The 14797-nt window shown below is 39.4% G+C and overlaps 1 protein-coding gene across 1 annotated transcript in view; it reads left to right on the top strand.

Annotated features, from left to right (window-relative positions):
• Window positions 1-10235, top strand: part of hs2st1b (heparan sulfate 2-O-sulfotransferase 1b) — a 123397-nt gene extending 113162 nt beyond the window's left edge. Inside the window, exons 3-7 of the mRNA XM_067459564.1 lie at window positions 3123-3208; window positions 6298-6436; window positions 6572-6669; window positions 6816-6973; window positions 8766-10235. Coding sequence (XP_067315665.1) covers window positions 3123-3208; window positions 6298-6436; window positions 6572-6669; window positions 6816-6973; window positions 8766-8992 — 708 coding nt within the window. The 3' untranslated portion in view covers window positions 8993-10235. The remainder of the gene's footprint in view (window positions 1-3122; window positions 3209-6297; window positions 6437-6571; window positions 6670-6815; window positions 6974-8765) is intronic.
• The last annotated feature ends 4562 nt before the right edge of the window (window positions 10236-14797 follow it).

The raw sequence follows: 14797 nt of genomic DNA, 5'->3' as shown, positions 1-14797 counted from the left end.
AGGACTTTGTGACATAACACAATTTAAAATAACTGCTTTTCTATTTTTAATATATTTTAAAAATTGATCTATTCCTGTGGTCTCAAAGCTGAATTTTTAGCACCCATTACTCCAGTCTTCAGACACTGTTTACACTAGTGTTTTTTCGGTGTAGCATGGCGTTTCAACCCCTTACGTGTCTAAGATCGCAGATGGCCCCAGATTACTATTGTTCAACATTCACTGCATTCATCTCCATCTAGACTACATGACCAAAAACGCATGTCACATGATCATTTATGCACACTGGGCATGTGCGTTCAAGTGTAAACAGTTGCCAATTGCTCTAATAATAGCTTCTTGCACATGTAGGCAGCTGCAGTATTATACAATGCTGTTTAACTGCAAAATGGCTGTTAAAAAGGATAACAAAGTCAGCAACGCTTGCTGCTCCGTCTCCATGTTATTGTTTACATGGTCGTCGAGGATGGTCTGTACAGAGCCGTTGAGAGAGACGGCTCTGGTCTGTTGTCGTTTATCAGTAGCGTAATGTGGGCAGCCAATAAAATGTTGATAAAAAAAACTATTGCGAAAAAAAGGCATTTCCATTTACCGATGTTGTGCGACTTAAAGGTTTTTTTCTCTCTTGCGCGATAAGTCATTCAAAAAATTATGCTAACGTGTGCTGGTAGGTTTCCTTATATCCCAGCCAGCGCACTAGCCATTATTTTAAATCGAAGGCATAGGCGTGTTATTCAAGCAAGGAAAGCCCCTTATACTTAGGAGCGGCCAGCCTGCACCGTATGGGGTGTTTGTGGGGTTTTCTCCCTCATATCTAGCCTGACAAATTTGGTTTGGAAACTCACCATTGACAGGGCTCAATCCAAGGGGTGGGATAAACGGTTGTCTTTCAAACTCCCTCTGCACGTGATAGGATAGTGCTACCACCAACTAGAGCAACGAAGGTGAAACAGAGCTCGTTGAAAGATTAAACATTCGCCGTATCCAGTCGGCAAAACTCCGAAAATATCTTCCCTTTTTAAGAATTTCGGTGCCGTTCTTTTCTCAGAGAAAAGGTTAACTCCAAGTTTTCCAGAGTCGCGGTCAAAGCTGACTCGAAAGACTGCCGTTAGCCAGTTTCTGTGTTTACTAGAAGTACGCAAACGCAACTTGGCCGTCGTCATTATGGCCCCGCCCACCGACTCTATACACGATGTGATTGGCCCGACAAAAGTTTGCCGTTTACAGCTCAGAAGGGTATTGAGAGTTGCTAGACAACACTCGCGGACAGATTAGATTTGCTGCCGCTAGGGTGCGTCTAGATTTCTAGGTTACCTCATATCTGCTTCAAGGTCTTAATGATAATGTGTGGCATTGTCGTTTAGAATCCAGTATTCCTGTAATTCTGTCGTTTGTCATTTACAACTTCTTGTCTTCTGTCAAACATACCGTTTCATCTTTAAAGAATGATCGTTTTTTACTTACACCAGGTGACCTGTAAATGCGAAAAACTGTTTCCATTGCTATTCTGCGAAAATTTCCTTTTTCGAATTGCCCGAAAATCACCCTCATGCGAGTGTTCAAACTTTTTAGCAATATACGGGAGTTTTTGCAAAACTGACGCGTTTCCATTGGCCGTATTTTAAATTCGCAACTTCAATTTGTGCAATTTAAAGGGTAATAGAAACACATTAGTGTAAACAGCGCATCAGTGTCACATGATCCTTCAGAATTCATTCTGTGCTGAGTTTGTGCTCAATAAACGTTTCTTGTCAGTTTTTAAAACATTTGCGCTGTGTAAAGTTTTTGTGGAAATTGTGATTTTCTTTTTTTTTTATGAAAGAAAGTTCAAAAGAACAGCATATTTATATTACTATCATTTTTTTCCTACAACAATGAAAAAGTCTTTGCATTCACTTTTGATCAATTTAATGCATCAAAAGTATTCATTTCTTTAAAACAAATCTTGCAGACCTCCAACATTGAAGTAGTGATTAGGTTTAACCTAAATTTAGATATTATAGGTTTACATTTTGTCAGTTAACAATAAATATTTAAAAAAGTAGTAAAATATTTGTAAAAGTGTATCAGAGTTGTAAAAAAATGCCATTAACTTTTAAATATGCTTACACAAGATAATAATTAAATAGCCAGACAACGTCTGTGAATATGCCAGCTGTTAGACACATTTTACTGACACTCACAAGAAACCTACTGTGCAGTTTGGACCGAGAGTGATTGTGGTGGTCTTTTTCTTAATTCTCACTCTGACAGGTCAAGTGAAGTCTGTGCAGCGGCCCTGTGTTTCTGTCGCACACTGCCTATAACAAGCCGTCTCTCATCTCTGGCTCCACCTCCATTATTCATAGCCTACTGTCAATATCCACATTGCTGCTGTGCCTTTGTTTGACAAGCAGCGTTGAACAAGCTGAACCGAGAGATAAAAAGAAAGAACAAGGGGGTGAGGGGAAAAGAACGAAGCGCAGATTTTGTTGACAGCAGCAAAGAAATACAATTCTCTATTCATCATATTTATTGTTACACAGAGGAATGTGTTGTCAGCTAACGGAAATCAATCTCAGGTTTTGACAAATGCAGCTGTTTTATTTGCAGGTTGAAGGTGTTGCCTTCAACATGAAGCATTCCTGCTTCATTTTGACCTCACACGTGTCAACATTATTCAACTCGGCGTGCGGCTGTGTCGGATTGCGATCACGAGCATATGTTTGCATTTGTATTCACGTCACTGCTATCCGCAAAATAAAATGCTTTGGAGCATAGGGAAGGAAGGTGTTATTTGTGGGCAATTCTACCAAGGTAATATCCAGCCTAGCTTTCAACAAAGCCTGTCGACGGTGCAGGTGGTAGAACCTTTCCCCTCCCAGGAGAGTTCAGCTGTGGGACTATGGGGAGGATGTTTGGAGAAAACATTGCTGAAATGTGTTTGTGTCGGGTTTGTATTAAGTAGTGGTTTGTTTAGCAGCCTGTGACAGATGCAGTGCGTCAGCGCCAGATTGTTATTTGAGATTTGGATATCGTTGATGCTTGAATGATGGAGGCATATCACACATGCATTAAAATAAATGTAGTGGTTTATAAACTGTGCACAGGGATAGATTGAATGTGTTATCTTGTGCTTTCAGATGAGGTTTGTAAGGAACGTGACGTCCTGGCGAGAAATGAAACCAGGTTTCTACCACGGCCATGTCGCCTACTTGGACTTCACAAAGTGAGTTTTTGCTGTATTAATAAACCGTCACAACAATCACTGTAAGCAATTGCCTTACCAAATAGTAAATTCATTGTTGTCTGTTCCTGAAAAAGAGACATCCTTCAGACCAGCTACATACTTGACTGATACATTTAGGTGCTTCTGCACTCTAGTGGTTAAAAGTGGAAGCCTTACTTTGGAACATGCTTTTCTATGGTTTGAAGTCTGAAACCTCACTGAATATTTTATTTTGTGCGGTCCAGTTTTCACTATTAACTAGTTGCTTATTAGAATGCATATTACTAATATATTGGCTGTTTAGTACTTATAAAACACACATTAATGCCTTGTTCTGCATGACTATATTCTACATCCCTAAATCTTACCAATACCTTAACTTAACTTCCTTACTAACTATTAATAAGCAGTAATTAGGAGTTAATTGAGGCAGAAGTCGTCGTGAGAATTGGATCCTAATCTAAAGTGTGACCTTTATATCTATTTTGCACAAATGTGTGGAGCTTATGTACTGCTGTCGTGAAAGGAAAAGGAATATATATCAAGTAGTTAAGAAAATCTGCAGGTTGGAACATGAGTTTGTTTTGTCTTTAAAGATTTGAAGTCTGAAACCACATTACATGTTTTAAGTCATTTTTATTTTATTTTGCACATATTTGTGGAGTTTATTTGCTGAAACCACATTTAATTATTATTATTATTGTAAAATTGTATTTATTGAGCACACATCTATGGCGTTGTCATTAAAGCAAAAGAAACACCTTAAAATATTTAAGAAATTTAAGATTTTTTACTCCAACCGTTGCCACTGTGCACTGTATAATGCATGTCAATAGGAACATTTTCGAGTATGAGAGCTATGAGATTAAAAATCTGTATTAAACGAATCTGTATTAAACCCTGTGGCTTATGCTGACGTATTGATGTCTTAAGACACTAAACGATTGGTTTGTGTGAGAAACTGTACAGTATTTATATAATTTTTTTACCTCAAATATAACACTATGTACAACAGCTGTGAGCGTGCGATCACTTCCGCTGGGTGAGGTCAAATGTACACGATATGGTGTACGATATGCGCGAGATACGCCATATTTGACCTCACCCAGCAGAAGTGATGGCATGCTCGTGGCTGAAAAAACACATAATTAAAGCTATATAAAGCGATTAAGCTATATTTATGTGGTGTTTCCATGGTTTCTACAAAATAAATCTAGGGTTTATCTGTATCATTGATAGGTGACACACTGGTTAAAATTGCTTATTTCTCTAGATTTTAACATTCTTGGAAACATTTGGGATAATTTAAGCACGCCATCAAAATATTGCATTACATTGCCCTAGTGGTTTTTGGATATTTTAATAAAAGGTTAAAGCCTTTAAGTGGCTTTAACTATCATGTACTTACATCTAAAAATAAGTACATTGCACCTATATGTTCATATTGTATTGCAAAACACTTTGTGCTATTGAGGTGGCATATGGGTAGGTTAGCGGTGGGTTTGATTGTATGGTTAGGTTAAGGGGTGTTGGGTTCTTCCGAAGAGGCATTCATAAAGTAAACAAAATATTGATTTATTAAAGAAAAAAAGAAAGATGCAAAGGTCACAAAAAAATTAATAAATAACTGCATGTCTCAGATTTTCTTTGACCCGGATCCCTCACCAGAACTTCCTGGCCATCAAAACCAAACTCCTTTTTAAGAAATTATACCAAACCATTGCATTACCCAAAGGGTTCTCACAAAACACTCAAATAAACTCCAGAAACATATGAAAACATTCACCATAAAGCAATAATAAAAATAAGTATACACAAGGTATTATACACAAAAATATATCCATTCAAATGATCCAAACACATATGTTAAGCCAAACTCTACATTTCCCAAAATTCCCCAAAAATAATAATACAGTGTTTCCAGAAATGACACATCCGTTTAGTCCGATCTTCGCTCAGTGCTGTAGTCATGTAGCCTGACAAGCCAGACCCACATCAAGATTTTTGGTCTGGAAACTCACCATAGACAGGGCTCAATCTGAGGGACGGGATAAACGGTTGTCTTTCAGACTCCCTCTGCACGTTGTGTACGCGATTGGATAGCGCTACAACCAACCAGAGCAATGAAGGTGAAGCAGAGCTCGTTGACAGATTAAACTTTCGCTGTATCCGGTCGGCAAAACTCAGAACACATCTTCCCTTTTTAAGAATGACTTCAGTGCCGTTCTTTGTTCTTTTCTCAGAGAAAAGCTTAACTCCAAGTCTTCCAGAGTCGTCGGTCAAAGCTGATTCGAAAGACCCCTGCCGTTCGCCATTTTCTGTGTTTACTTGTAGGCAGCACGAAAACGCAACTCGGCAGTATGTTAAGCCCCGCCCACCGACTCTATACATGTGATTGGCCTGACCAGAGTTTGGCGTTTACAGCTCAGAAGGGTATTGAGAGTTGCTAGACGACACTCGCAGGCAGATTAAATTTGCTGCCGCTAGGGTGCGTCTAGATTTCTAGGCTAGCAGTAATGGGCCTTCGGCGAAACCACGGGTAAGAAACAAATCAAACACAATTAAATAAATATATTAAACTCATACCTTTGTCTAGTGGTATAAATTCATTCTCTAGCGTGCAGTCTAGTAATGAATTGGCGCTGTCTCCTTTTTGGATCTCAAATGTGCACATCCCTAGTACATCCATTTGGTTATATGATTATAACAAAACAAAATAATAAAACAAAAACAATCTTACAAAACCAACTAAATGAAAATGCACTACCAAATAAATAAATACAATATATGGAAATAAAGAGGGGAAACAATAACAAGAAGTCAAACAATAACAATTCAAAGTAAATATATAGCCTATATATGTGTGCCCTTAGCCTTCGCAAGGGGTAAGGGAAAAGTCAGCAGTATGATTATAGATATTATTAAATAAATTAATTGCAGATGTACATGTAAAAACATGTATGTACTGTACACTAAGTGCATTGTGCATTACACACACATTTAAATTTGAGTACATAGTAGTTAAAGCCACCAAGTAAAGTATAAAGTGACCAAATATTATATTTATTATATCTTTTTTTCCAAAATAGGTTTGGGATCAAAGGGAAGCCAGTTTACATCAACATCGTACGGGACCCCATTGAGAGATTGGTGTCTTACTATTATTTTCTCCGATTTGGAGACGATTATCGGCCAGGTCTCAGAAGGAGAAAGCAGGGTGACAAAAAGGTATTGTATTGGAGGACTTTCGTTTTTTTGACTTATCAAAATTTTGACTTATCAAAATGCCTACATTATGAAAAGTAACATTTCATGTTCTCACCATATGAATGCTGAGATGCAGTGTGTGTGACTGCTTTTCAGACGTTTGATGAGTGTGTGTCGTCAGGAGGTTCTGATTGCACTCCTGAGAAGCTTTGGTTACAGATCCCGTTCTTCTGTGGCCATTACTCTGAGTGCTGGTGGGTAATATGAGCAGTCTGCAGCTTGTTACTCTGCTCTTCATTTAATGCTCTTTCTCATTAGATAAATTGATTAAGTTACCCTTAACCGATTTGTTCTCGAAACTATGTAGGAGCTGGAAATGATCTTGTGTGTCTGTGTGCAGGAATGTTGGCAGCAGGTGGGCTCTCGAGCAGGCTAAGTATAATTTGGTGAATGAGTATCTGCTCGTGGGAGTGACTGAGGAGCTGGAGGATTTCATCATGATGCTCGAGGCAGCGCTGCCACGTTTTTTCAGAGGAGCATCTGAGCTCTACCGCACAGGTACTTGGTCCTCATCTAAAGATTACAGGAATAGGTCAACCAAAAATAACAATTCTGCCTCTTATCTACTACATCTACATCAACGTTTCCATTCCAAACCTGACTTTTTTTCTGTGTAACAAAAAAGGTGAATACAATAGCTTTCTGAGAGGAACAGCCATACATTCAAATTCATGACACATTTATAAAGTCCATGAAAAAAGTACCTTAACAATGGACGAATGATTCTTCTGAGCAACATGATATCTTGACTTTGCGTAAACATACACATACATTAACATACAGAAGATAAGTAGGTTGATCCACACAGATAACCAATTAAAATGGATACAAATGAAAACAAACATAACATTTTTCAGTTTTTGTAATAAATTTCAGCAGTAAGTAAAAGATTTAAATAGGAAAAATATCGAAACTCTTTGCTCATTTTTTGGAGCGAGATGCTTATGGTCTAATCAGATTCAATGATGTATGCTAAGCTATGCTAAAAGTGCTATCGCCAGACCCGGAGATCGGCTGAATGGATTAAAAAATGGTAAAACAGTCATGCTTAATCCTTTTTGAAAATATGCTCATTTTCCAAATCCAGTTTAACAGTTGAGTTTTACCGTTTTTGAATCCATTCAGCCGATCTCCGGGTCTGGCGATAGCACTTTAAAGGCAGACTAGCTGATAGACAGGTGTTCAAATACTTGTTTGCAGCTGTATCATACAAATAAATAGTAAAAAAACAAACAAACATATATTTTGATTTCTGGATGTTTTTTTCTAGATTATATCTCGCACAGTGGACATGCACCTATGATGACAATTTCAGACCCCTCCGTGATTTCCAAGTGGGAGAACTTGCAAAATAGCAGGGTGTTCAAATACTTATTTTCCTCACTGTATATAATATATACTGCACCGGCACTAAAAAGCTCCCCGAATTTGTTAGGAAATGAACATAAAGAAATGTGAAATTGCTTAACATCAAAATCACTTTAACATGTGTCACATTGTAATTATGCTTTTTGAGCTCATATTTAAAGATATTTAAGAATTTTGGATCAAAATATCCACAAACCACTCGAACAATGTTATATATTTTGTTAACTTGTGTACCTGCATTATCCCAAATGTTTCCAAGAATGTTTAAATCCTGAGAAATAAGCTATTTTTACCAGGACACAGACCATGTCTGTACATCGTCAGTCATCATCAATTTCCGGTTTTATTTTGTAGAAACCATGGAAACAACAAAGACGCTTTTATATATTATGTGTTTAGACAATTCGACAGGTGAGCAATTGTTTTAGGTACATTCATCGACAGAAAATTAAGCATTGTTATATAGCGCAACACAGTTTTGTGTTTTCTTAAATTTACTGTGACTATAATGTTACTATGCCTAATATCAATATAGCTTAACTTAATTGTGAAACAAGTGTCTCATAGTAGCCGCCGAATGAACGCACAAAGTAACATTGTAACACAACTTTCGATACAATTAAATAATGTATCTAATATAAAATAAAACAGCACTATATTACCTCACATAAATGAATGGAAGAAGAAGAAGAGGTCGCCTGCAGCATAATAAAAGCTCTGCAAAAATCAAGGCGTCACCAACATCAAGCTATGCCTTTGTTTTGAATAAGCGCTTTAAAATTACATATTGTGGCTTTAACATATAAAGTTAAAATTCAATATATTATCTATTAAAAGGCCCCTCATGTGTTTCAGCACTGAATTAATTTTTAATTATGTTAAAATTACCTGCTTTTTATTATGTCTCTGACTTCAACTGCAGGTAAGAAGTCTCACTTGAGGAAAACAAGCGAGAAGAAGCCTCCCACTAAAGAGTCCATCTCAAAGCTGCAGCAGTCCAACATATGGAAGATGGAGAACGAGTTCTACGAGTTTGCACTGGAACAGTTTCAGTTTGTGCGCGCTCACAGCGTCAGGGAAAAAGATGGAGAGCTTTACCTGCTGGCTCAGAACTTCTTTTATGAGAAAATCTATCCAAAAGTAAACTAGAGTATACATTAGCATGGTCCAAGTTTGGCCTGTTCATGTACTGTTCTGTCACTTTCACTGGGAAAAGAAGAAGAGGACATCTAGAATGTGGACACAAATGCCTGGTGGTCCTAGACTAGAGGGGTTGAGAGTTTTAGACCGTGTTTTTATGTTTTGTTTTTTGTTTTAAGAGAGAGAGAAAGAAAGAGACCACGACACTCGGTATCAAGCCAGTTTGAGCCCGGTATCTTTTTATGGACTTTAACAGCAGTGAAAACACTTGTGACACAAACATAAAATGTTCACATAATTCATCATGCCTTCCAAAAGAAAATGACAAAAGCTTTTTGGCCATCAGTCATTGTTGTGAAATATGAATTTTGAACAGGGTCAAAAGGGTACTTTTTGTACCAGACATTTGGTACATTAGGAGCACCTCCTTATTTTACTACTAACTGTGGTTTTGTGAATTCTTAACACTTTCTTGCATTGTGTATATTGATTTTTAATAGAATGCCATGAACAGTGTTTACAGACTTTAGTAAAGGTATTGTAGCCAGAGGTTAGAAAGTCGTAAAACAGATTTCATATCTGTACAAATTGTATTTACATGTATATTTTATGTAATTGGACCAAATGGTTGTAAGAAATTCAAAGCTGTAGAGTTTAAAATTAGTTATTTAGGAAATAGACTTCTTTTTGAGAATTCCACTGGTGCTTGCTTGCTTTTCTATTGCTCATTTCCCCTCCATCACAACTCCTGGAGACTCTAAAATAATGGAATGACCTCCAAGACTTTCAAGTACAGAGACTGCTTTGAATTGAAGACCATGATTTCCATGATCCTGTTTCTACCTGCTACTCTATGGGGCCTGATTATTCCTGAACCAGTTCCTTGAGTCGTAACTACTGGTATCATCTTGTAGTGCAGTGTTGGTTTAAGGTAATGTGGTCTAAAAAGACTACTACACTCTCAGAAGTCCCAAATATTATAGTGTGTTCTAGCAGAAGACATGAAAGAAGGAAGGTTTAAACCAACATTAGTTGTACACTCAATAGTGCCTTCATGAATCATTTATCCCACCCTGGTTTCAGCAGTGTTCGGATCATTTAAACAATGTCTGTATTTTACACTGTAAAAGCTGCCAGCTTTCCTTTTATATTTGTTCTTCCCTTATGTTTTGGTTCCTTTATCCAATTATTATTTTTTTTTTTTGTATAAATTGTCTCAAAGCATTTCAAATAAACTTAACTGTCTGTGAGACCATGTTGTTTTCAGAATGCCTAAGTTTCTCTTACAAACATTAATAATTCATTCTAAAGGTTTTAAAATGTGCGGTTATGGTGGGAAATTTGGGGAGGAAAACAAATTTATATGAAATGTCTTCTCTAGGACTGTCAGAGTTAATGTGTCAAATGTTGTAGATGCCAATTAAATATTAAACATTTAAGTTTTACTGAATTTTTTTAATGTATTGATCCTATTAATTAATCATATACACTATATTGACGAAAGTATTGGGACACCCCTCCAAAATCATTGAATTATGCTGTTCCTATCACTTCCATGGCCACAGGTGTATAAAATCATGCACCTAGTCATGCAGACTGCTTCTACAAACAATTGTGAAGCAATGGGTCGCTCTCAGGAGCTCAGTGAATTTAAGTGTGGTACTGTGATTGGTTGCCACCTGTGCAGTCCATTTGTGAAATTTCCTCAGTGCTAAATATTCCACCGTCCACTGTTAGTTTTATTATAACAAAATGGAAGCAATTGGGAACAGCAACAGCCGCGAAGTGGTAGGCCACGTAAAAACAGAGCAGGGTCAGCGCATGCTAAGGCACACAGTGCACATAAGTTGCCAACTTTCTGCAATAGTTACAGACCTCCAAACTTAGTTTGGCCTTCAGATTAGCTTTAGAACAGTGTGTAGAGAGCTTCATGGAATGGGTTTCCATGGCCGAGTAGCTATGTCCAAGCATTACATCACCAAGTGCAATGCAAAGAGTCAGATGCACGCTTCTCTGTCTGGCAATCGAATGGACGAGTCTCCGTTTTGGTGGTGGCCAGGAGAATGGTATTTGCCTGACCGCATTGTGCCAAGCATAATATTAATTAACTATTAAATAACCATAATTTGGTGTAGGGGGGATTGTGGTGTGTTTTTCAGGGGTTGGGCTTGGCCCCATAGTTCCAGTGAAAAGAACTCTTAAAGGGGGTATTCATTGAGAAATCAACCTTCCCTTGAGCTTTTGATATATACAAGGTCATGGTAATATAAGAATATCCTGTAATTTTCAGAACTGAAAACTTCCTTGTTCGTCAAAGAAAAGCTTTTATAGACACCAGGCCCAGAAAACGATAGTGTGCTATCGTCATGGCAGAATGAAACACACCTATAGAATAATAAGCACGTCTAATTTAGTAGCCCCGCCATGACTCATAAAGCTATTTGGATCGCGCTAGCCAGCAGCAATAAACATACCGAAGAAGATAGCAAGATATTGCACTTTTCCTGGTTGTGGAAGAACACAGTCGCTTCCTTCAGATCCTAATATTAGGAATGTGTGATACTTAATAAATGATAATATAAACATTTATTTTTAATGAAGTTCCAGCTCACATGGGGAAGACGTACGCGTGTTCACTTCATTTTATTGTGGAAACATTTGTTAACAAGTCTCAGGTTGTGTTGGATTTGCAGACACAATGTTGTGCCTTCTATATTGGATCCGACAGGAATGGTGCAACAAACTTATGTGAATAAAATGTCTTTATATAGTAGTCCCAGGGCTATGTGTTTTCCTGACGGGCTACCAAAATGTAAGCCTGTCGGCAGGGTGGTAATTCTCAAATAGTAAAATAACATTCCTTTATTGATCTGGGCGTGCACACGTGTGTGTGTGTGTGTGTGTGTGTGTGTGTGTGTGTGTGTGTGTGTGTGTGTGTGCGCGCATGCATTTCACGCTTATATCCACCGATCATGCATGCCAAGTAATACAGAAATAATTTTCCAATCAATCACGGGTGGATGAGAAATAAATCATTATGTTTGTTTGATAAAGATGTTTTGTGAGCCCTGTGAGAGAAGAATAATTCTGGTTGCTGCTTTCAAAACAATCCCTCCATCATGTGAACTGACAGGGGAGCTGAAGCTCATTAAATATGCAAATCTTATCCAATCCTAGCTGTAGACATTTACTTCCACGAATAAACGCCTCCAAACCAGTGTAGAAAATAGCCTATTAATTATTAGTTATCATGTTTTTTGAATGTAAAAACCACACAAACGTCATTAGTTTACCTCAGACAACAGTATAAAAAAATGTAAAAATTCTGTGGAAAGCCTTCCAATAGAGCTGAAGCTGTTATAGCTGAAAATGGTGGGCCAACTCCATATTAAACCCTACGGATTAAGAATGGGATGTCATTAAAGTTCATGTGCATGTAAAGGCAGACATGCCAAAACTTTTGGCAATATAGTGTTGGTTAAAGGTACTGTTCTTCACGATCCCATCTTTCAAACTTTAGTTAGTGTGAAATGTTGCTGTTAGAGCATAAATAATACCTGTAAAATTATAAAGCTCAAAGTTCAATGCCAAGCGAGATATTTTATTTAACAGAAGTTCCCTTTCAAAGCCTAAAGCGAACGGCCAGTTTGGACTACACCCCTGCACTTCCTTCTGTAGTGACATCACTAGAACGTTGACTAACCCTCCGCCCACAAGAATTCGCAAAAAAAGGAGGAGTGGTCTTGTTGCTCTCCCACGTGGAGAAGAGCACACATTGAGCGCGTGCATCTCCCCGTTATGGTAAGAGGCGTGACCTTTCCGGACAACAGCGCTAAGCTGCTGTCGAATCACAACACGGGAACCGCTGGCACAATCAAGGAAATCACCAGGCCGTTTTAGGACAGAGAAAATGTATTCGGTTACTTTCGTAACCTCGGTTCCCTGAGTATTACGTATGGGAAAAACTCCTTTTCTCGAGAATATGAAGCAAAACTTTATTAATAAAGGTATCCATGTAAAGCGCAGTGCAGCTGCACGACAATAGCCCGGCACGAGGAGCGCTCTGATTGGCCGGGCCGCGGCAACTGCAGGAACCTATGGTGAGGCGGCTGAGTGGAATGAACCAATGGGGGCGCTCCAGAGAGCCCACCAAAAAAGGGTTCTTATATTAGCATACAGGAGGCTATATAAGACCCTGATTCGACATAGGTGTCAGGTTTTAAAAATCGACTGAAGCGAAACTTGAGAAGCACGAACACGGCGTGGAACGCAATACTCGTTCCCTCTCTCAGGGAACCGAGGTTACAAAAGTGACCAAATACGTTCCCTTTCGAGAGGTTCCTCGTATTGCGTATGGGAACACAATGTAAAACGCAGTGTGTGCTGACTGACCCAAAAAAAAACAACTGAATGAGGGAAAGTCAAAAAAACTCTAGAGAGACCGACGCAGGCGGGCTTCATGAGGAGAATGAAAAGAACCGGAAGAGTCGGTTCGTTTAAACACCGGACCGGACATAGTCGGATCTATGGTAGAGTGTAATGGTGCTTATGAACGATTGTGTATAAGCTGGACGCAATATAAGCAATCGTGTTGTCAGGGCTTCAGATAAAGCCCTTAGACGGAGAAAAGCACTGCTTGTAAAGGTTGGACCTCCAAATTGTAGAATCTGATAAATCTTCCATGGAAGTGCCACATGACCAAGCCCAAGACGAGGCCATGCCTCTAGTGGAGTGGGCTTTAATGCCTGTAGGACAGGTTAAGTTCTTAGACCTATATGCTAGTGAGATCGCATCCACTATCCAGTGAGAAAGTCTTGTTTCATGACAGCACAACCTTAGTGCGGCCACTGAAGCAATGAAGAGCTGATCCGACTGCCTGAAGGGGGCGGAGCGCTCTAGATACAATCTCAATGCTCTGACTGGGCAGAATAGGTTTGCGTCTTATTCTCTCTGAGATGCGGGTAAAGGAAGCATTTTAATGACCTGCATACTGAAGGGGTTGATAGCACTTTGGGTATAAAACCATGTCTCGGTTTGAGCACAACCAAGAAGTTGTTGGACCCGAACTCAAGATAGGAAGGGCTCACGGAGAGTGCGTGTAAGCTACCCACTTGCTTAACCGAGGCCACAGCCAGCAGAATGCGGTTTTGAGTGATAAGTGCTTCAAGCTCGTGGTCTGAAGTGGTTAAGAGGGGGGGACCCTTCACGGCTTCTAAAACCACGGCGAGGTCCCAAATAGGGACTGAGGAAGGGCGAGGCAGGTTTAATCTCCTGGCCCCTTTAGGAAAACGTACAATAAGATAACTTTTCCCTAGTGAATGTCCCACAATCTGAGCGTGGTTAGCTGCTATGGCGGCGACATAAACTTTGAGCGTGGAGGGGGAACGACCCGCGTCCATTAGCTCTTGGAGAAAGCGAGCAGTTCCGCTACTTCGCATGTGTGTGCGTCGATGTTCGCGCAGCACACTGATAAGAAACCACTGAGCACTGGGCTCTAGCTTCCGAAATAGTGTTCATAACTTGTCAGAGAGGTTTCCGGATACCTGTTGATGGGCCATACGTGGAGGGCCCACAGCTCGGGACTGGGATGCCAGATCTTCCCTTTCGCCAGCGTGAGGAGGTATTTCTCAGAGGAATGTGCCATGGGGCTGTGTCTGACAGCCGAATCACTTCGGAGAACCATGTGCGGTTCTTCCAAAGTGGGGCTATTAAAAACACTGTGGATACTGTCTCCCTGATCTTTTTGATGGTTTGCAGCAGCATTGCGATCGGAGGGTGCATATAGAGGGAGTCTGGGCCAAACATGGGCTAGGG

The sequence above is a fragment of the Pseudorasbora parva genome, chromosome 12, assembly GCF_024679245.1.
Source record: "Pseudorasbora parva isolate DD20220531a chromosome 12, ASM2467924v1, whole genome shotgun sequence".
In the NCBI taxonomy this organism is placed as follows: Eukaryota; Metazoa; Chordata; class Actinopteri; order Cypriniformes; family Gobionidae; genus Pseudorasbora; species Pseudorasbora parva.
This window is presented reverse-complemented; position numbering and strand designations above follow the sequence as displayed.